This window comes from Nilaparvata lugens, chromosome 5 (genome assembly GCF_014356525.2).
Source record: "Nilaparvata lugens isolate BPH chromosome 5, ASM1435652v1, whole genome shotgun sequence".
Classification (NCBI taxonomy): domain Eukaryota; kingdom Metazoa; phylum Arthropoda; class Insecta; order Hemiptera; family Delphacidae; genus Nilaparvata; species Nilaparvata lugens.
The window spans coordinates 71,873,221-71,897,448 of record NC_052508.1 but is presented as its reverse complement, the minus strand read 5'-3'; the positions used below and the strand labels follow the sequence as shown (position 1 = coordinate 71,897,448).

Below are 24,228 nucleotides of genomic sequence, written 5' to 3'. Positions count from 1 at the left end.
ACTTCCTGCAAACTATGAACAGATTAATCATCCTAGAAAGTTCAAAACAATAGTACACAATTGGTTGATGAGCAAAGGAAGACAGAACATAGAAAACATTATTTCAAACAACAACTAATCACCTAATGACTTACTAAACACTAACTAATTAATAATACCCAAAAAAAAAACTAACAAAACCTACTCTAGAACATGGTACGCCATAGTGGAGTAGGTCAATTTCCACACAGAAAAAACTAAACAAGTAGAGGACACATTATAAGAATTTCTTGTAACTAACTATTGTATGTAATATTGTAATTTATCTGATATTTTGTGTAATTGATGTTGTAGTTTTAGTTTTTTTGGGAAATAAACATTTATTTATTTAGTTCCAATTATGATACCCCACTATAATAATATATGTGTCTGGGTGATCATAATATACTTTTCTAGAACATGTATAAAAATATTGTTGACCGAGCGAAGTGAGGTCTAAGATTCAAGTCGACGTTTTGGCATTCCTCTTGATGTTTTAATGTTTATATATTTTTATGTTGCGCATTTACGGCGAAACGCGGTAATAGATTTTCATGAAATTTGACAGGTATGTTCCTTTTTTAATTGCGCGTCGACGTATATACAAGGTTTTTTGGAAATTTTGCATTTCAAGGATAATATAAAAGGAAAAAGGAGCCTCCTTCATACGCCAATATTAGAGTAAAAATCAGACTATAGAATTATTCATCATAAATCAGCTGACAAGTGATTACACAGATGTGTGGAGAAGCCAGTCTATTACTGTATTTGTATAAGGTCTATAGTTTCAATCAAAGACCTTGAAGAGGTATGCATCTTTAAGCTAGGTTTACACCAAAGCTATTAACAAAATGTTAATAACTTAATCCTTATAGATTCTATAAGATTGAACGGAAGTTGACAAACACACATGTTCCTCATGTGTATGATAAGTTATACTCAATGTAATATAATCTATAAGGATTAAGTTATTAACATTTTGTTAATAAATTTGGTCTAATCGCAGCTTTAAGGTCTTTGGTTTCAATATTTTGTTTATAGTCTAGTGGACTATAATACTACCCGTTCAAAGACATCGAACATCTTGAAAATTTATCTTTCCATCAACGTTAGTAGACAGTTGACTATAATACTACCCGTTCAAAAACATCGAACATCTTGAAAATTGTATCTTTCCATCAACGTTGTAGACAGTTGCAGCCAGACCTGATAACCGCGCTCATATACACTCACATTCCGGGATGACACGTCACGGTACGATAGGACAGAAAGCTTTATATTTATTTAGGATTTTTTTTAGATATTTTAAATTGATAAATTATTTATTAATTTTTGAGAAAACATAACAACAGGTCAATGTAACTTGCTGAGCGCGAGGTCTACTGTTCACAGAACTACTAGTTACTAGAGTGTAATGTATACTTTATTATGGCATGGGAACAATTTTGATTGGGTTTCAAACTAAAAGATTGGTGTTTTTTGTTGGTATAGCGCACAACGAACAACATCGACTACTATGGAAACACGCACTGCATAGTGTGGCATGATGGGAGGGTCCTGTGGGTTCCCCCCGCTCTCCTCTCCGTCTACTGTGACTTTGACTTCACCTACTGGCCCTACGACACTCAGAGCTGCGACCTGCTATTCGGGTCGTGGACCTACTCTGGCAATGAGATTAACCTCACCACCTTCGCCAAGGTAACTCAATCAAATCACCTACGCCTACGCCTAGGCCAATCACCTACGCCAAGGTGACTCAATCAAATCGACTCACAATAAATAGACTATTCTATAGTTCTGTAATAACTGTATAGAAATTCTCTTTTTTGGAGAATCACTGTGATTAAGGTCTCTTTTGAGAATCACTTTCACAACAATTGAAAAAAACACGAGATAATTTGTATACATCATAAAAATATAAAAAGAATCAAATGGCTCACAAGACTCACGTCTGATCGTGAGCCTTAGGCCCCTTCATGTGTACCACACAATGGGTGTTTACATTTAAAATATTGGAGTTAGAACCCCTAATTTACCCCCTTATGAGGGTTGAAATTCAGTTGTATGTCAAAAGGTAGAGTATGTGACCAATAACTTATCCTGAAAGTTACAGTATTATAGTCTCCAACTTATTGAAGGGTTCCCATACATATGACTCACTCTGTATAGCCTATTAGTGTTTCATGTAATCGAATTGAATTTCAGGCAGTTGAAACTTCAGGAGACATGGCGGGAGAATGGGAGATGGTTAAAGCCGACAAAAAATTGGAGACCCTCACGTACCCTTGCTGTCCTGAGCCATATTACAGACTGGACTATTCCATCACTGTGAAAAGGAGGAGTACCGCCCATCATACGATACTCATCATTCCAGTCATAAGTGAGTTTTGTCAATTAATTATTGTTTTCATTGATTATTTTACAAATTCATCAGCTTTAAACATTGAGAAATGAGACGAATATATGGGAATTTTGAAATCCGAAAATCTACGGAAGATTATCAATCAATCAGAGATTACTATTAATGATAAATGAATAAAAATAAAAATAAAAAAACTCTGGTTGCCTGTAAAGTCGGTATACGGGCGAAAGTTTTACATGACAACGACTTTGAGTGGTAAAATAATTTTAATGTGAATATTCATTCGTATAGTAGGAAGAAGGATGAAATAATAGTAACAATTTAAAACATTTATTTATACATAGCAAGTCACGCTCATTTTTTCAAGTTAAACAAATTATTATTGGCTGAGAAACGATTTATACTACCTTTGTGATTGAAAACTACCACAACATTGTGATTACTACAACATAACCTATTCACGTTGCCAGCCTGGAAAGTAGTGGCGCAGTCGCAGGAGATTGCTTGCGGCGCCTGCGCAGGTTGACTGCTCCGTTTCACTCTCTCTCCAGGTGAATGCCTTCGGGTTGCTGCTGTGTTGCTCGCCACTGCTCCTATTCGTGCTCTTTCCAGACGACCGTGAACCGAAACGAACGCTCTCACTTGCTCTCATTGTGAGCGCATAACACAGAGCATAACGCAGTTTCTTGAAGTGTCACCCGGCAAACCAATTTATAAGACGTTGTCATATCAACATATAAATTGGGAAGTTCAAATGAATTTATGCAAAATTTAAAGTTTACGGTGTGTTGAGGGATTTTGATAATCACTGATTGGTTGTTGGTTATCCATCTTGTTTTCACTATTATTATTACTAATAAATTTTGTAAAACTTTAAAGTGAAAAAACACTCACATTCTTTGATGTGGCGACGTCCGTTTCATGCTGGTATTGCAAATTTCAAGCCAAACAGAAACTGAAGTGTTTAAGGTTATATAACCTTGAACACTTCAGTTTATAGCCCTAAACAGGTTACTTCAGGTATACTTAACAGGCATTTAACTTCAGGTATTTAACAGGCATACTTCAGGTTATAACCTAAAGTTTTACAAAATTTAATAGTAATAATAATAGTGAAAACAAGATGGATAACCAACAACCAATCAGTGATTATCAGCTGATAGTGGTCGAGTAGTGTGATAAGAATGCAAGTATACTATAATATTAAAAATTAATATAGAATATGAATAAAAATGATAATAACACATATAAATAGGGAAGTTCAAATGAATTTATGCAAAAATTAAGGTTTACAGTGTGTTGAGGGATTTTGAGTGTGTTTGGGATGTCTCTTTTATGTTTAATTACTTGAAGTACCCTAATACCATTAATTGTCCTTTTACGTCTGTAAGTAATTGACCGAGCAAAGTGAGGTCTAAAGGTGCGTACAGATATACGTGCCACAAACTGTATTTTTACAGAAACGATAAGATACAGGTATAAAAAGCTTGGCATCAGCTGATTAAAAGTGAATTACTCATGTTCGTGGCACGTAAATCTGTACGCACCTCAAGATTCAAGTCGACTTATGGTATTTCTCTTAATGTTGATACCTCCCTCGCATTCGCTACCTTTCAGCCTGCCGCTCTGCTCTGCTCCCCACGCCATGCATCAACCAAATGAGTGGTTGACCCACCCGCCACCAGGGTGCGCCTAGGTCGCCGCCACCCGTTCCTGCATTTCTATTGGCCGAGCACCGCCGGCCAATAGCAGTGCAGGTGAACTCGGGGACTGTGAAAAAATGGGCTACTCAGCTACCCTCGATAGCACTTGCTCACTAGCAGCCTTCCACTGAAGAGCCAGAAGAGACCATCAGCCGAGACCACTACCAGAGCCACTACCAGCCGAGACCACTACCGAGGACCAGGAGCAGAGCAGCGAGCAGGCCAATGAGGGAACCACGGCGAGACTAACCGCAACCTGAGGTGTCTTCCTTGTCTACTACCCAGCCGATGCCTAGGAGGAACCGAGCCGGCCGCCGAATCCAGAAGAGGAGGGCCCTACGTCGGCTTCGCCAGGTGGAGGAGAGGCTGAGGCTGTACACCGCCGCGCCAGCTGCGCCCCAAGACTTAGCGCCCCAGCCTAACAACTGGTGCGCGGTTCTGGATGCATGGGTTGGGTGCCGAACCGACATCGGAGTGTGTGCAGTGGAAGCCTACGACCCTGCCTGCCTGGGGTTTGACCGAAGGCCCCTTCTAAACGAGGAAGTGGTCGAGGAGGTCCTCCCGGTGGAGATTTGTCATGACCTCTGGCTAGTAGATCACCCAGTCAGCCCTCTCCATAGCCCAGGTAAACCAGAGTGGAGACTGCGAACCATTGACTTGAGCCCCTGCCGGCCTGCTCTCGCACCAGACGGACCTGCCCGGGACCCTCGTGCGGCGTGGATCGCGCCAGTCGACGACTACTAAACATCTAGCCTGCCTTGGTCCCTTTTAGGGCCACCAGCAACAATCTTGGTCCTTTTCAGGGCCACCAGCAACAAACTTGGCCCTTTCCAGGGCCACCAAAAGCCATTTTTTTAGACAGTGGTAACAAACCCCTCGCTCGACCCGACTGACTAGCCAATGATGAACGAGCCACACCTTCCGCCATATCAATTATTGGCGCCTGCCAACATGGGCCCACTCACTGTATGGAGATACAGTAACCCGTTACCACTGTCAAAACTTTTTTTTCAAACAAAATGCCAATCTAAATTTTCAACTAAATGTATGTCTAAATTTTCATCTAAATGTATGTCTTGAATTTTTCACACAAAAAATTCAAACTTATTTTCTTTCAACAAAATGTGTCTCTGAATCTTTCAATTCAGAATACCTGTCTGGGAACAGGCAATTTCCCAGTAGCGCCCATAACACCTGAACATGGTAGCGACTAGAACCGGAGCCAGAGACAGTGGAGATATGACCACCGAAGATTCGATGCAGTCAACCAGCCAGCACACCGAGTCTACATTCGCCGGCTGGCCTGCACAGACCACTGGTCAAACCGACAGCAGCACGATGCAGCCGCCCGCTTCCACCAGCGAAACCGGGGCAACGCAGCCACCCGCCTTCACCAGCGAGCCCGCTCGACCAACCACCCTGCAGCCCAGCGCGCTGACCGTCAACCTGCCTGCTCCACCATCAACCTCTAGTCACGCCACTACCGCAACCAGCAACATGGCCAACTTACCGGCTCCAGCCGTCAGCTACACCGGCAACCTCAGCCAGCTGACCAGCATAGCGACCCTGCTACCGTTCTTCCGCGGCAAGCTCCATGAAGACCCCATCACCTTCATGCGACAGTGCACCGAGCTGCTACAGGGTCACCACATTCCCAGCTTTACCTGGGTCATGCTTCTAAAAGCACAACTACAAGACGACGCCGCCGCCTGGTGGAGAGACTACGGAGAATTTGTCACCACCTGGGAACACTTCCGTGACCGACTTCAGGCCCGTTTCTCGGGAGCCCATAAAATCGCAGCCGCTCACACGGAATTTTATGGCACCACCCACAAACCGAACCAGCCAGTGGAGCGATTCATCCGTCAGAAGCTCCAACTACAGCAGCGCTTAGGAACCAACCTGGCTGAAGACGAGGTGATCGCCCTGCTCATCAGTCAGCTGAGTTCCGAGCTTCGCACCCTAGTTCGAGCTGCTCGTCCCACGAACTATGAAGAGCTGATCATGATCGCCAATGACCTGGAAACTGACCTCAACAGTCGACCAAAATAAAAGCCGCCTCAACCTATGGCACCCGCAGGGCCACCCCATCGAGAGCCGCCGCCGAGGTTCAACTACAACCAGCTTCCTCAGTGTCATTACTGCCCAGCCAAGCATTTTCATTGCGACTGCCCAGAACTCGCGAAGAAACGGCAGGGAAACGGCGATACTGGAGAGACTCGGACTCCACCCCTCCAGCACGGAAAGTAGGAGTCCACTACACTAACGATGAGGTGCAAGACCCGCAGCGCCAGCCTTGCAGGTCACCACCCCAACTACAAGCGATAACCGTCACCAAACCGGCCAGCCAGTCATTCCTTGGTCATGCCACCGTGGATCCTGCCAGCGTCACCAAGCCTCCTTCCAACGTCACCGAAGACCCCTCGCTCTTCTTGGCTGATGGAGACTCTCCACGGTACCTAGCAGCCGCACCTCCACGGGCTATCAAGAATGACCCAGTACCAGTCGTCACCCAGGTCACCATCTCACAACAGCAACACAACAGCGTCTGGCACACCCTTGCGCGTCAACCACCCAGCCGTCACTCATGACCATCTCACTCACAATGGATCGACCGCCTACCCGTCACGCCACCGTAGACCCTGCTAGCATCGCTAAGTCTCCTTCCAATGTCACCGAAGACCCCTTGCTCTTCCCGGCTGACAGAGACTCTCCACAGCACCCAGCAGCCGCGCCTCTACTGGCCCGCGAGAGGACAGCATCACCAGCCGACGATGAGCGCGTCATCGACCACCAGCCTGGGGAGGAACATGCAACTGTGACCCACACGCACCCGCCACCTACCGGGATCGCTGTCATGGACGGAGTCACCAACACTGCCCTCGCCGCAGTCGACGACCAGGTCACCAACGCTGACCCAGCCGCATTCAGCCACCAGGTCACCAACACTGCCCCAGCCGCAGTCAGCCACCAGGTCACCAACACTGACCCAGCCGCCGTCAACCAGCCGGTCACCAACACTGCCCCAGCCGCAGTCAGCCACCAGGTCACCAACACTGCCCTGGCCGCAGTCACCGACAAGGTCACCAACACTGCCGCCCCAGTAGTCAACAACCACATCACCAGCCCTCCGCCCAGCCAAGCACCGAACCTAGCCGTGATCCAGATAGACGGACAGACTCTACCCCGGATCCCTGTCATCCTCGCGGGTAAACAACTACACGCTCTACTCGATTCAGCCGCAACGCACAACTTCGTGAGAGCTGCCCACCTCGACCACGGTACACGGATCCAACCGCTGAAGCTACCTGTACTGCTGGCCAACCGTCCCACTAGCTGCGAAACGGCCATACAAGGACATCTGGAACTCCAGATCCAACAGCACATTCAAAATATTCCCTTCCTAGGTCTACCTGACCTACGCGAAGACATCATCTTGGGACGACCATGGTTTCGGGAGAATAAGGCAGTGCTTGACTTTGAGCAAGACAGGCTGATCTACAGCAAGACGCAGCGAGACACGATCTTCTGGATAGCGCAACCACCAGTCTCAGTAGAGATGGACACTCACCTGGTTGACAAGTTACTAGAAGACACACCCAGCGACCAGCACCGACAGTTAACAGTATTACTGCACAACACGCGAAATTGTTCATGGAGCAGATGCCACCCTTCATCACCACGGCCGCCACCATGACAATTCAACTCAACAGCTCAGAAATACGCAGCCAGCGGCCTTACCGATACTCACGGGAGAAACTGCAAATTATTGAGTCTGAAGTTGCCGCCCTCAAGGAACGCAACCTGGTAGAAGCCAGTGATTCGCCTTACAACTCTCCAATCGTCATTGTCCCAAAGAAGGACGGCACATCACGGTTCTGCATCGATTACCGATGGCTGAATTCCATCACCATTCCAGCCACGGCACCGCAGATGACCCTACAGGACGTCATTCAAAGCCTGGGAACTTCAAAAATATTCAGCTCACTCGACCTACGGATGGGATACTGGCAGGTACCACTCACACCCCAGTCTCGACCTTACACGGCCTTCACCACTCCCTATGGCAAAAAGCTACAATTTAAGGTCATGCCTTTCGGCCTACGAAATGCACCCAGCTGCTTCCAATCCATAATGAACAAGGTACTGAGTGGATACGTCGACAAGTTCTGCTACGCTTATCTCGACGACATCATTGTGTACTCGGATACCTGGGAAGAACACTTACTCCACTTAGCCAAAGTGTTTGAACGGTTAAATCTATACAATCTCTCTGTCTCAGCAGCAAAATGCCAGATCGGCCGCAAGCAACTTGAATACCTCGGTCACATAATCACCTCCGAGGGCAACCAAGCAAAACCGCAGGCTATCCTAGCTGTGACTTCTGCCCAACCACCCACCACCAGAAAGAAACTGCAAGAATTTCTCAGAGTAGTCGGCTGGCTACGAGAATTTTTACCCAATGCCGCTGACGTTTGTGCGCCTCTGTCTGAGCTACTTAGCACGAAGACGCAATGGAAATGGTCACCAACAGAAGAGACAGCTTTCCGCTGCCTACAAGCATTGACCGCCAACATCCAACCACTCTGTCGACCAGATTTCTCCAAGACCATCATCCTACAGACAGACGCCAGCAAGGTCGGTATAGGGGCTGTCCTATACCAAGGAATCAACAATGACTGTAAGGTGATCGCATACGCCAGTGCCAAGCTGAACCACACGGAACAACAGTATCACAGTAATGAACAAGAGTGCCTTGCGGTTGTCTGGGCAATAAAGCGATATCGCCCTTACCTGGAAGGCAGGCCATTCATACTCTGTACCGACAATAAGGTGATTACCTGGTTACAAACTGCAAAGGACAGCCGCGCCAAACTCACTCGATGGGCCCTGCTCCTACAAGAATTTGACTTCACCCTAGAACACTGCCCAGGTAAAGAGAATCAGTTCACCGACACACTGTCACAGCAACCCGACAACGAGAAAGTTGAGGAGACCAGTCAACAACTAGAACGAACCATGCCTCCCGACATCCTGCCAGTCACCAGTGAACCCACTACGCTAGCAAGCATTGCAACCGAAACTGAACTGTTAGAAAAGATTCGGAAAGCACAGGCCACAGACGACCAGATCAACGCGCAGGTGCAACGATGGATGGAGATCGAACCCCGACCGTTGGAGGATCAACCGGGAACTGATCAAGTATTCCTCACCAGTTACCGCCTACACAACCGACTCTGGGAGAAGAAGACACGCGACGGTTGGCGAATAGTCATACCGCCCAACTTTCGCACCTGGCTACTGTTCAGCTATCACGACGATGATCTAATGGGACATCCAGGCTACGCCGAAACCTACCAAAACATCGCTACATACTACACTTGGCCCCGTATGAAGGCGCAGATAACCGTGTACGTACAAAATTGCCTGCTGTGTAGCTGCTCAAAAGCGTACAACCGGAATCACGAACCTACGCAATGACCGCGACGGTCTACTAGACCATGGGAAACTGTATGTCTCGATCTGATGGGCCCCTACCCACTCTCCAAGCGAAGAAATCGATTCATATTGGTCATCACTGATTCTTTCTCCAGGTGGATAGAAGCCTACCCACTGCCTTACGGCGACGCCAACACAATTGACCGCACGATGGATATGCACCTGTTTCCCAGATGGGGATACCCAAAAATCCTACTCTCTGACAATGGCACTCAGTTTACGGGGGAAACTATGGAACGAACTCTGCCTCAAATGGGGAGTCTTACACTACACCACGCCAATTTATCACCCCCGAGCCAACCCTACCGAGAGAAGGAACCAGGAACTCAAGAAGGGACTACGGATCCGCCTACAAGAACAACACCAAGAATGGGAGAACCAACTACCATCTGTGCTATTCACCCTGCGAAATCGACAGAACACAGCAACAAGATACAGCCCCAGTCAAATCCTGTTTGGCCAAACCCTTCCACGGATGGAGCCACTGGCCCGAAAATCAACTTGAACCGCACAAAGACCATATTACCCAGTGTCTACACATGCTAACCGCAATCCAACGCAAAGCCGTGTTGAACCAAGAAAATTATCTCAATAGGAAGGGAGACCCGATAGCCAAGACACAGCCTCGTTACCAGATCAGCGACCAGGTGCTCACACGGAATCATCAACTCTCAAACAAGGCTCAGAAATTCCACGAGGGCCTAGCACCCAGATGGAAGGGACCATATACGGTCGCCCACAACCAAGGAGCTGTCTACTGGATCACCCGTGACAACGAGACCATCAAGGTGTACGAGACTCAACTACGCCCGGCTCCAACCACCGACCAGTAACATCTCTTGGAATAACAACCCACCTGTTGGGGGAGACCCTTCTGGTCTTATTTCTGTAATTATTGACCACAAACCCACCTGTTGGGGGAGACCCTTCTGGTCTCACTTCTGTAAAATTATCGCCCAATGGCACTTTTGTATATTTTGTAAACATTGTATCTTGTTTTTGCAATCAATAATCTCGCCGTGGCTACCTCAAACGGCGTGGTATCGCGCCAGTCGACGACTACTAAACATCTAGCCTGCCTTGGTCCCTTTTAGGGCCACCAGCAACAATCATGGTCACTTTTCAGGGCCACCAGCAACAAACTTGGCCCTTTTCAGGGCCACCAAAAGCCATTTTTTTAGACAGTGGTAACAAACCCCTTGCTCGACCCGACTGACTAGCCCAATTGATGAACGAGCCACACCTTCCGCCATATCAATGTTTAAATGTATATAGGCCTATGCATTTACGGCGAAACGCGGTAATAGATTTTCGAGAAATTTGACAGGTATGTTCCTTTTTAAATTACGCGTCGACGTATATACAAGGTTTTTGGAAATTTTGCATTTCATGGATAATATAAAAGGAAAAAGGAGCCTCCTTCATACGCCAATATTAGAGTAAAAATCAGACTATAGAATTATTCATCATAAATCAGCTGTTTAGTGTGGCGAAACTGTTGTCAAAAACGGTTTTTCGCGATTTTCTCGAAAACGGCTCCAACGATTTTGATTAAAGTTGTACCTAAAATAGTCATCGATAAGCTATCTATTAGGTAAAAGATTCTATTAAAATTTAATGATTCACTATGAAGAGATAGCAGACCTCGTGTGTCTCCAGCGTGTCTCATCTTGTAAACATTTCATTGGCGGATGCAGAAGTGTGGTTCAGGGCTAATGGTTATCTTTTAAATGAGAGGAAAACTGAAAATGTTATCTTTAGTTTGAGACCTTATGATAATGAACTCATTGAACACGGTGTAGTTAATAATGTAAAGTTCTTGGGTGTTCATGTTGATCATCAGCTGACATGGGGGAAACATATCGATTATCTGAATACGAGGCTTTCAAGAGTGGTGTATCTTATAGGACGTCTGAGAAATTGTGTTACAACAAACTGTGTAAGAATGGCTTATTTCGCCTTTTTTCAGTCGTTATCAAATACTGCTTACTTTTATGGGTAACTCTGCTAGGGTTGACGAAATACTCAAGTTACAAAAAAAGGTTGTAAGGATTATGAGCAGTGCAAAGTATTTGGATCATTGCAAGCCTTTATTCGTTAAACTGGAGATAAAAAAACTATTATTAATCTGTACATTTTTGAATTAGCTGTATACTCTTTGAAAAAAATGCCTTACATTACTCTTAATTATGATACCCACTATAATAATAATACCAGGTGATCAAAATGTCTCTCCGTAGCAGCTGCTTGGTGGCATAGCTTATTGTGTTCTGTTTAGAAACCCATTTGACAAGTGATTGAATGATTGAATTGAATTGAATGACAGCCTTTATTTTTCCTAGAGAGCAAAGTTAGGGCACAGTCGGCCCTCTATCTCACACTTAACTCTCTACTACACAAGATAACAGTACAAGCTATATGCTTGAGTGTTTTTTGTATATATTTCACTCCGGAGGGACTTTTTGATCACTCTGTATGTGTCTGGGTGATCATAATATTCTTTTCTAGAAAATGTATAAAAATATTGTTACAAGAGTGTAACGTATACTTTATTATGGCTTGAGAACAATTTTGATTGGGTTTCAAACTAAAAGATTGGTGTTTGTTGTTGGTATAGCGCGCAACCGAACAACATCGACTACTATGGAAACACGCACTGCATAGTGTGGCATGATGGGAGGGTCCTGTGGGTTCCCCCCGCTCTCCTCTCCGTCTACTGTGACTTTGACTTCACCTACTGGCCCTACGACACGCAGAGCTGCGACCTGCTATTCGGGTCGTGGACCTACTCTGGCAATGAGATTAACCTCACCACCTTCGCCAAGGTAACTCAATCAAATCACCTACGCCAAGGTGACTCAATCAAATCGACTCACAATAAATAGACTATTCTATAGTTCTGTAATAACTGTATAGAAATTCTCTTTTTTGGAGAATCACTGTGATTAAGGTCTCTTTGAGACCTCTTCACTTTCACAACAATTGAAAAAAACACGAAATAATTTGTATACATCATAAAAATATAAAAAGAATCAAATGGCTCACAAGACTCACGTCTGATCGTGAGCCTTAGGCCCCTTTCATGTGTACCACACAATGGGTGTTTACATTTAAAATATTCGAGTTACAAGCCCTAATTTACCCCCTTATGAGGGTTGAAATTCAGTTGTATGTCAAAAGGTAGAGTATGTGACCAATAACTTATCCTGAAAGTTACAGTATTATAGTCTCCAACTTATTGAAGGGTTCCCATACACATGACTCACTCTGTATAGCCTATTAGTGTTTCATGTAATCGAATTGAATTTCAGGCAGTTGAAACTTCAGGAGACATGGCGGGAGAATGGGAGATGGTTAAAGCCGACAAAAAATTGGAGACCCTCACGTACCCTTGCTGTCCGGAGCCATATTACAGACTGGACTATTCCATCACTGTGAAAAGGAGGAGTACCGCCCATCATACTATACTCATCATTCCAGTCATAAGTGAGTTTTGTCAATTAATTATTGTTTTCATTGATTATTTTACAAATTCATCAGCTTTAAACATTGAGAAATGAGACGAATATATGGGAATTTTGAAATCCGAAAATCTACAGAAGATTATCAATCAATCAGAGATTACTATTAATGATAAATGAATAAAAATGAAAATGAAACATATAAATTGGGAAGTTCAAATGAATTTATGCAAAATTTAAAGTTTAGATATCGTGTACAGACACACACACACACACACACACAACACACACACACACACACACACACCACACACACACACACACACCACACACACACACACCACACACACACACACACACACACACACAGACCAATACCCAAAACCACTTTTTCGGACTCAGGGGACCTTGAAACGTATAGAAATGTAGAAATTGGGGTACCTTAATTTTTTTCGGAAAGCAATACTTTCCTTACCTATGATAATAGGACAAGGAAAGTAAAAATGACCCTGTCTAAATTTACATAATTGGGCTACAATAAGGTAACATTAAAATAGGAAAATCTAAAATATAAAGTCCATATCTAATGAAAATCACAAGTCAATTTAATTAATTCAATTAAATAGTCGATAATTCCAATATTTCCAATATATTTTATTCATTTATTATTATAGTTTGAAAAATTTACAATAAAGAAATGAACACAACATTTAGGAAACAATAACAGCTCCACCGCAGGTACTTTTTTAACTCAGTTTTAAACTTTTTTAATTTTCTTTTGAAATGTGAGAGACAGATTAGTAGACTAGATACCTTGATATACAGCTAAGTCTTGTATAAAATATGGATAGATTTCATGACCAAGGTTTATCATTATTATTAAACGAAAATCCAAATTAAATGCTGTAATTCACCCCGAAGACTTCTGCTACTGCAAATATTGACAACAGGGTAAACAGCTAGATGGAATTTCGATGAGCGCTACTATTCAAAAACTATTTGTCAACCCGGGAATCGAACCCAGTACCTCCTAATTGCCGGTCAGGAATGCTTACCCTTACACCAAACTGACAATCTCTGGATAGCAGCGCTCACTTCATACGAAGCCATATATAGAGGCCAGCCAGTCTCTACAGCAAGGTTAATCTTGAAATGAAAGTTAAATTTAATTTGATGGATACGAGCAACCGTTGTCCTGTAAACAAGGGATCCAAGTCACTTGGACCCCTTGTTTAATTATATAAACAGCTGTTTGAAAATGTATTTTTAAAATTTTACATCAGATATCAGCACTGATTAGACTTACGCTTATACCTCTTGTATAATAGATTTTTACCACTTTCAGCTATCGATTACTGTAGCTAACTCAAAAAAATGAAAAATGTGACTTGGACCCCTTGTATTCTGACCCGCTCAATTTATGTCTCAGTATTAATTTTTTTAACGTTATCAGTATTTTGACTGAGTACTGATTAATTAATTTATTTATACATTGATACATACAATATCATTCTCATCTATGAATGATTGGGAAAGGAACAACCAGGCTTAAAGCCCAAAACTGTTCCTTTCCCAAATTTTGATAGAAATTGTCCAAAAATAGGTTATGTTAATCACTTCATAAGTTAAATGACTGTTTTCTGTTTCAGTATCAATTTTTTCAACATTGTCAGTATTTTGGCTGGCGCCTACTGCGAAGGAAAAATTCATACTTTCAGGAGTGACAGCTATTGTATCAACTTTGTACCTCCTCTATTTTGCGCAGAAGCTTCCAACAGTCTCCGCCAATACACCTATCATTGGTAAGTGATCATTTATCTATAAAAATCATTAAATCATTTCATTATCATCAAACCATTAATTCATTTTATCTATAGTAAATTCATTGGTAAGTGATCATTTATCTATAATCATTTTATTCCGAAGTGAAAAGTGTAAATTTTAAGTATTGTGCTCACTATAACTTTAGTATCCGGTTTCCCATTAGGGAACTTTGGACTATATACGGCGAGGTGGAACTACCCTATGCTTGGGTCTCCCCACCATTCAAAGCCATACGCTAATAATAGTAATCTATGAAAATCATTGAATAATTTCATTGTCAAATTAATCATGAATTCATTTTAATCTATAGTAAAATCATTGGTAAGTGATTATTTATCTAAAAACACTCCACTTGAATGGGCTACTTTTTTACAAATTAATAAAACAATATTGAAACTTGAAGTACTCTTTATTATTTAAAATATTACAACGACTAGTTTCAACCAAACTCAGGTCATTTTCAAGTTGAAATGTGGAAAATAAATTTAATTTTCCACATTTGAACTTGAAAATGACCTGAGGTCGATTATTTCATCATTATCATCCACGGCTCTACAATCCAAAACGGATCTTGGCCTCCTCCAGCAATCGCCTCCATTCTACTCTGTCCATGTCAGCTCGTCTCCAATTTCTTACACCAAGCCTCCTTGCATCTTCAGTGACTGAGTCCATCCATCTCAGTCTTGGTCGACCAGGGCGTCTTCTTCCTTCCATGTTGTAATTCATGATTCTTTTAGCCGGATATGAGTCATCAGCTCTTTCAACATGGCCTGCCCACCTGAGTCTCCCTACTCTGATAATAGCCAGAGCATTGGTGTGGCCGTACATATCATACAGATCCCTATTCTTTCTTCTGTGCCACACTCCATCAATTTGCACATCACCAAAAATTCGGCGTAGAATCTTCCGTTCGAAAATGTTGATCATATTCTCATCCTGTTTTGTCAGGGCCCATGCCTCACTGGCATAGGTCAGCACAGGCAGAATCAGTGTGCGGTAGATTCTTTTCTTCGTCTCTCGGCTCAAATTTCTTGATCGGATGAGGTCGATTATTTATCTATATAAAAAAATAGTTTGAAATCATAACTTTTTCAATTGAATTTCAATATATACTACTAGGGCCCGGTTGCAACCAGAAGCCTGTTCAATTTCAACTGTAATTAAATTCCATGAAACCCAATTAAAAACGCCTACTTTGATTGGTTCTCATGACATTTTATTTATAATAGAATTCAACAGGCTTTTGTGCAACCGGGCTCTAGTATTTAAATATCTATTTCATACATAGGCTACAGTAATCAATACAAGAGTAATTGAAATTGAAATTATATTATTTATTCTTCTTCTTAAGAAATACCAACAATACAGAATATACATATACAAAACTTGAAGAAGGTTCCTCACATGGCCAAAGCCTGTGTGCGAGGATCGAGAATAGGTACTGAAATATCCCAACTAATTCACCAACTCCATTTTTACTTTCCTTGCCCTATTACCATAGGTAAGGAAAGTATTGCTTTCCGAAAAAAATTAAGGTAGGCCTACCCCAATTTCTAAATTTCTATACGTTTCAAGGTCCCCTGAGTCCAAAAAAGTGGTTTTTGGGTATCGGTCTGTATGTGTGTGTGTGTGTGTGTTGTGTGTGTGTGTGTGTGTGTGGTGTGTGTGTGTGGTGTGTGTGTGTGTGTGTGTGGTGTGTGTGTGTGTGTGTGTGTGTGTGGTGTGTGTGTGTGTGGTGTGTGTGTGTGTGTGTGTGGTGTGTGTGTGTGTGTGTGTGTGTGTGTGTGTGTATGAGTGTATGTGCGTCTGTGTACACGATATCTCATGTCCCAATTAACGGAATGACTTGAAATTTGGAACTTAAGGTCCTTACAGTATAAGGATCCGACACGAAAAATTTCGATCAAATGCAATTCAAGATGGCGGCTAAAGTGACGAAAATGTTGTCAAAAACAGGGTTTTTCGCGATTTTCTCGAAAACGACTCCAACGATTTTGATCAAATTTATACCCAAAATAGTCATTAATAAGTTGTATCAACTGCCACAGGTCCCATATCTGTAAAAATTTCAGGAGCTCCGCCTCATCTATGCAAAGTTTGATTTTAGATTCCCAATTATCAGGCTTAAGATACAATTTAAAAAAAAATCAAGTGGAAAATATTGAGCATGAAAATCTCTACAATTAATGTTCAGTAACATTTTCACCTAAAATTGAAAATAAGCTCGAAATTCGAGAAAATGTGATTGTTCAATTGCAAACTGTTGGCAACTGTTGATTCTATTAAATCATTCACTATGAAGAGATAGCACACATCGTGTGTCTCCACCGTTGTTATCCTGTCACCAGCTGGCTCAAATCTTTGAATAGTAGACTCTTATGCGCGTGAACACTAGCGTCACGTGATCAATTTTCATAACGGCAAGGAAAGTACCTAGTGTGAGTGCGCCATACCAGATTTTTATAATTGAATATTTCAAAGAGTACTCACCAACTACCTACACTGAGATTAAATTTGAACAGTGAGCATACCTTATTGGAAAAAAATCAACACTAACTTACTAGTCATCAAACTAATGTTGACAGCTCAAAGCTTTTTCATTATTAGTAGTTTCTGTTCGAACATTTCAATAAAAAATCAGAGAGCTGAATATTATTTCTATTCAATATGTATAATTTTGTAATACAGGAATATTATCATAGCCACCTCTAATACAAGGCCCCGGCCTACGATATTGCAACGTCGCAGCGCAGGCCTAGAATGTAATACATGATTGGTGAAGAAGATCAGCTGGTATTTTTAAAAATCTTTTTCACCAATCATGTATTAGATTCTAGGCCTAAGCTGCGACGTTGCAATATCGTAGGCCGGGGCCTTGTACTAGAGGTGGCTATGATATTAAGGTGCGTACAGACTTTCGCTCTGCTCCGCAACCGAACGTCACTCCGGCAGAGCGATTGATGATCGACCGGGGAGCAACAATGGTTCGACCGGGGAACGCGAGAAGATCTAACATCTTCCATAACGTTCATGATGGGTGCGTGGGCGGTGCGACTGTGGTTCGATGGTGGAACGAGGGCGGTACGAGGGAGGAGCGTGCTCGGTGCTGGTTGGAAGCGCGAATATGTGTACGCAGCTTTATGCACTACGTCGACCGGGGTGACTTTGTCTACTCCGGGGTTACTTTGTCCCACCTCGCGGAAAAATATTCAAATCAGTTTATCTTCGATCTCTAAAATAAGTACTAAATCTAGATCTAGATTTGAATCTCGATGTACATCTAATCTCTAAATCTAGATCTAAAGATTTAGAGATCTAAAACTAGATCTCTGAAATAAATAAAAAAATTGTTTTTTTTTTTAATTATAATGGATAGAGCTACCTTTCTCGCTTTGCTCTGTTGCCAGATCGTCTTTTAACAACGTAGAACTAATAATTAATTAACAAAATATTTCATTTTAATTTTGTAAATTCATTATGAAATTATAGAAAAATATTTTTTCTAGCTTAATAAAATAGAATTGATTATTTTAAACGAGAATAGATGACAGCTGTCATCCGAAATCGATGTTCAACATTGATAGCCATAGCCCTGATTATTATCGAGGTTTTACAATCGATATCTTGTCGAATGTCGATATATTAGTTGAATTATCGACATAAAACCTAACTACTTGCTTCATCTTATGATTTCGTTGTCGGAAAACATCCTATTAGGAAACGTTTTTCTAAAAGACTTATGATATCGTTTAGTACATATTATTTTGGTTTTTTAATTATATTTCAATTGGTATTTCTATAATATCTATAGTTGAACTGGTTATGGCTCTGTTACTGGTTAAATACAACGAGGTCTTAGGCTAAACTTGGGGTGACTTTGTCCCAGTATAAAAGTTGTGATATTATGCAGGATATGATGAAAATACAATTCAAAATAAAATAAATATCATGTATTCTACCTTATAAAACAAAATATTCACCTTGCTTGAGATTAATACGATCTTAATATTTATTTTTAGCTGATTCTGCAGCTGGAGCCAACATGCTTTTTTCAAAAAATAATTTATGATTTTTTGAAGTGAAATTCATTTGTTTTCAATGTCATTGTTCATTTTAAAGTTTAACAGTTGGTTTCACTTTGTCTAACTCTTGAAAATGAACCTTTTTCCATAAATGTTTCAAAGTGAGACAAAGTCGCCCCAACCCCTGGTTGACATTGTCTCTTAATTTCAAAAAAATATATCTTCGTTGATGTGGAGAAAATAATGTGAACTTTTTTTAATGAAAAATACTCTTGAAACATTGTAGAATACAATAATAGTTATTTGTGCAACTAGTGCGCAAAGTGACAGTTTGCTGCACCGAAAGAAACGCACACGCCCGAGCCGTAGGCGAGGGCGGAATGTTTTCTTGACTGAAGCAGAGGAACTTTGCGCACGTATTTCACATTAAATTTTTCCTACAGTTACCATTGAATATGAAAAGTGGGTAATTATGAGTTAAATTCCCTGAAATCCATCAAATGTTTTTCTGTGTAATTTTATTATTAATAAAAACCTTGATTTATTTAAAATTGAATAATAATGTAGTGAATGAATGAAGGCGGCACTCATGTGGTGGCTGTCGCTGTCATCGTTGTCCACTGCCCCCCATATTAATTATAACATGCACCACAGTCAGTGTTACCAACTTAATTTGATTTTTCTGCACTGGTGTTCCATATAACCTACCAACTATTTTGCATTGTCATGCTGCAAATCTGGAGTACGCAAAGTATTACTTTGCGCACTAGAGCGGAAAAGTGATTCTTTGCGGCCTGCAATCAGTGCACAAATGGTCACTTTTCAAGGTATCTGTAGGAAAAAATATTGCAAGAGATTTGTTGCAACTCAAATATTGATTGCAAGCGATTTAAAATTTCAACTCCCCACAATTATTGTGACAAAGTCACCCCGGTTCACTGGTATTTTTAAATACTATAGTAATAGCAGTAAGCTCTAAATTGAATTAGAGTGTTTCTTTTCCAGTGAAATTTCACGCCTACAATCTAATTCTGGTAGCGATTTCGATGATAGTGTCAGTGTGTACTTTCAATCTGAGCCAGCACTCCAGCAGAACTCCCCTGCCCTGGTTTGTGACTAAAGCACTGACAGGAAAACCAGGAACTTTACTCTGCCTTCCTACACTCAAGGTAAACGTTTTACAATGTCTCTCAAAATATTATAATACTGGAGTTTATCGTACAAATAGCTGACATCTCAGTTAAGGGAATAGACAATTCGTATAGTAAAGTAGAGAACTGGCTTAAATTCACTCCTAATCTAGAGTTATAAGCATTTGAAGATGAGTGATTTCTCTGATCTGTGAGTGGAGGAATATAGGATGGGCCATATGAATAAAGTTGAGCATTTGCTTATACTTCTAAAATATGGAGCATTTGCTTCATTTTCTATGAATAAACGTGAGTAAAACCTTTTGCTCATGCTCATCAAAAAATAGTTTGAGCATTTGCTCAAAAGTGAAAGCTTATACTCAATGAATAAACTAGAGCATTTGCTCGACTTTTGAAGCAAATGCTTCAAAAAAGGTGAGTCTAGTCTAGAGCAGCCTTTTGTTCATAGTAAAATGGCTCAACTAATTTGTATGAGGGAGAGAAAACTATACCAGATACGATCACAACCAATAGTTGAGAACTATAAAACTCTTTTTAGATTCAACCATGATATATATTTTCATTATTCCTACAAAAGATAGCTACCTGATATCAAGATAGCCATCACAAAATAGGAAATAGGCATTTAAGAAGATGAGAGTGTAGACGATTATAAGAAGGCTGGCTATTGATATTATAAGAATATGCTGAAGATTATTATAGAGATGACATTTTTTCACGCTATTATTTCAAAATTCTAAACTTAACTAACCTAAAACTCTATTCATAAATAGAAAACAGAGCAGACGACGCAAACCTTGATGAAAACCTTGAATGATGAAATTTGAGTAAACAACTTCGAGTGAATCAGCTCAAAAGAATTGGAGAACTTTCAATAATGATTCATAATTTAGAGTTTTTACTTTACAATGATCAACATCAAAAAACAATGATCAAAATACGTTCAACATCTACAAATCTTGAAGAAGGGTCTTGTGGATTCAAGTTTAATAAGCCCGGTTGCACAAAAGCCAACTAAATTTTATCCATGATCAACTTCACGAGAACCATTCAGAAAAGCCTTCTTTTCAAAAACGCCTTCTCTAATTGGTTTTCGTGGAATTAATCACAGTTAAAATTTAACTGGCTTTTGTGCAACCGGCACCAAGTGTCTTACTTTTACAATAATCTTTATAATCTGAGTGTCGTATTTCACAATAATCTCAAGAATTATTGTTCTTTTTATTTGCATTTTCAGCGATCTTACCAGTCGGACAATTTTTTGGACGGGAATTCAGAAGAGATGCAAGACTGCAGTGTGGAGCAAGAGAGAAGGCCGCAAGAGAAAAGAAAGAAGCCCGTCACAGACTGGTATCTGCTAGCAGTCGCCGTTGATAGGATTACGTTCTTCATTTATATTTTGTTATTTATATTCCTCATTGTTGTCTTAATTTTGTAAGATTGAGATCTCAAAGACTGGTTCAAATTTACCAAAACTTTTGTGTTCGATTGGATAGACATTCAATTTGTATTAGATTAGAACAGATAGAACGTTTTCTAGATAACATCCAATGGTATGATGCTGTACTAGATTTTTAAATAAATAGATGATTTTAATTTATGGTTGAATAATTGAGATTGAGTTAAAGACTTTTCTTCCTCTCAGTACAAATTGAAAGTAGTTTCGAATTCAATTACGATACAAATGACACTGATTTAATAACATTGGTAGATAAAATAATAAGGCAATCCTTGTGCTATTTTTACTTTCCTTGCCCTATTACCATAGGTAAGGAAAGTATTGCTTTCCAAAAAAATCTAAGGTACCCCAATTTCAAGTTTTCTATACGTTTCAAGGTCCCCTGAGTCCAAAAACATGATTTTTGGGTGTTCGTCTGTGTGTGTGGGTGTCTGTGAACACGATAACTCCATTCCTAATTAACCGATTGACTTGAAATTTTAAACTTAATGGCTAATGATAATGGCTAAAAAAACCATGTTTTTCACGGTTTTCTCGAAAACGGCTCTAACGATTTTCTTCAAATTTATACCATGGATAAGCTATTCATAAGCCCTATCAACTGACATGAGTCTCATTTCTGGGAAAATTGCAGGAGCTCCGTAATATTCCCGAGAAGAATGAATTTTGTTAAATTTCTATCACGGTTTTCTAAAAAATGACGACCGATTTTTTTCAAATTCATACCCTGTATAGTTATATATCAGCTCTATTAACTGGCATGAGTCTCCTCCCTGAGAAATTAACAGGGGGTCCACCCCAACCTTGAGAAATTTACTTTGTAACCTCCTTCTCGTGCGTGAGGTAGGTAGGTAGAGCAGTTTATTCAAAAGAACACATGTCGATACTCTATTTGTAGAACAGCTGTTTTGATAACTTTCAAAAAATCCTCAAATTTTATAATTCAAACAAAGGAAAATGTACTCTGAACACAATCACAATAGTATAATCATAGTTTTAATTATTTAGCTGCCAATCGGCATAATGTTATTCCCTAAATTATCCTCGTTAATGAGACTTGTAGATCAATGAGCAAGGAAAGTTGTGTGAGTGTACCACACCAGATTTTTATATATTCATTTATTTATTGTACAAAACACTATAATCTTGAGTTATAAGCATTTGAAGATGTGTGATTTCTCTGAAAGATTTTATGTTTGAGTGAATAACTCACCCTGTATTGTAGCGAAACGTCTCATATTATAGCACAACACTTGTTGTGTCAACCTCTATTCATAGCCCGAATATCAACCAAATCTGGGAGATTTGCATTTTTCATGAAATTTATGGACTTTTGCAAAAATAGTCAGAAATTAAAATCGCTCAAACTCTCAGGAATGATAGTACTTGCTATTTTTCTTTCAAATTTAGGTAATGACACATTCCAAAATAAGGCTAGTTTTTCACGTATACAATTCCTATAAAATTTTAGTTTAACATAAACATGGACAAGATTTTTTTAAAATACAGATTACTAACATTACTGTATTAAATGAATTAGAAATATTTCACTCAATTACCACTTAAAATGATACTAGTAGTTCTGTGAACAGTAGACCTCACGCAGTATTCTCATCTACAAGTACCTGATTGAAACTATAGACCTTACGGAAATACAGCAATAGACTGGCTTCTCCACACATCTGTGTAATCACTTGTCAGCTGATTTATGATGAATAATTCTATAGTCTGATTTTTACTCTAATATTGGCGTATGAAGGAGGCTCCTTTTTCCTTTTATATTATCTTTGAAATGCGAAATTTCCAAAAACTTTGAATATAAGTCGACGCGCAATTAAAAAAGGAACATACCTGTCAAATTTCATGAAAATCTATTACCGCGTTTCGCCGTAAATGCGCAACATATAAACATGCAAACATTTAAACATTAAGAGAAATGCCAAACCGTCGACTTGAATCTTAGACCTCACTTCGCTCGGTCAATAATATTGAGCTATTTGGGAAAATTTAAAACCATGGAAAAAACACAAACTTCTAAACACAATTTATGAGGTTTCTATATTTCAGTATAAATTGAAATCAGTTTCATCATTCATATTTAGAATGGTTGGTAATTTAGTTTGAGGGGAAATGTAATAAATTTATGAGGTTTCCATATTTCAGTAAAAATTGAAATTAGTTTCATCATTAATATTTAGAATTGTAGATAATTTAGTTTGAGGGGGATGTAATAATAGCATTGACATTATAGATAATAAGAGGCATCAATTAAAACAAATAAAAGGGGGGTTCCCACTGGATCAGTGAAAGCATCCGCTACTGTGAGAAAACCTCGCTACAAAGGGGTGGGGGGTGGTCTGAACTAGAAAATTTAAATTGCAAACGGTTATTGCTGAATAATTTTCATGAAAATTACAAATGTCCTTGAACTCGTCTAAGCCGGGAATTGTTTACTCTTTAATTAACCAAAAATAACCAACCAATTGTATTAATACTTTGTAAATAATTGTAGTATGCTTTTGTAATCAATTGACAGAAATACACCTTGGCAATAAAGCCTAGTTTACACATCGCCAATTGGCCAGACAGTTGTCTTTATCACGTGGTTGCGGAATGTCGGAGGCCGACGAGGTTAAACGAGAAGATGTTTATACGCGGCCAACTATTGGGACGTCAGTTGACAGCTAAACATGGCCGAGTTCTCGTCATCTGTTGTGACTGAACTGGTA

General features: G+C 40.5%; 1 protein-coding gene across 3 annotated transcripts in view; it reads left to right on the top strand.

Moving 5' to 3' along the window:
• Positions 1–21,651, top strand: part of LOC111058078 (neuronal acetylcholine receptor subunit alpha-5) — an 82,625-nt gene extending 60,974 nt beyond the window's left edge. For all 3 annotated transcript variants that reach the window (XM_039429234.1, XM_039429235.1, XM_039429233.1), the window contains 5 exons: positions 12,200–12,407; positions 12,894–13,068; positions 14,693–14,845; positions 19,895–20,058; positions 21,278–21,651. In XM_039429234.1, coding sequence (XP_039285168.1) covers positions 12,200–12,407; positions 12,894–13,068; positions 14,693–14,845; positions 19,895–20,058; positions 21,278–21,478 — 901 coding nt within the window. In that variant the 3' untranslated portion in view covers positions 21,479–21,651. The remainder of the gene's footprint in view (positions 1–12,199; positions 12,408–12,893; positions 13,069–14,692; positions 14,846–19,894; positions 20,059–21,277) is intronic.
• Positions 21,652–24,228: the final 2,577 nt, after the last annotated feature.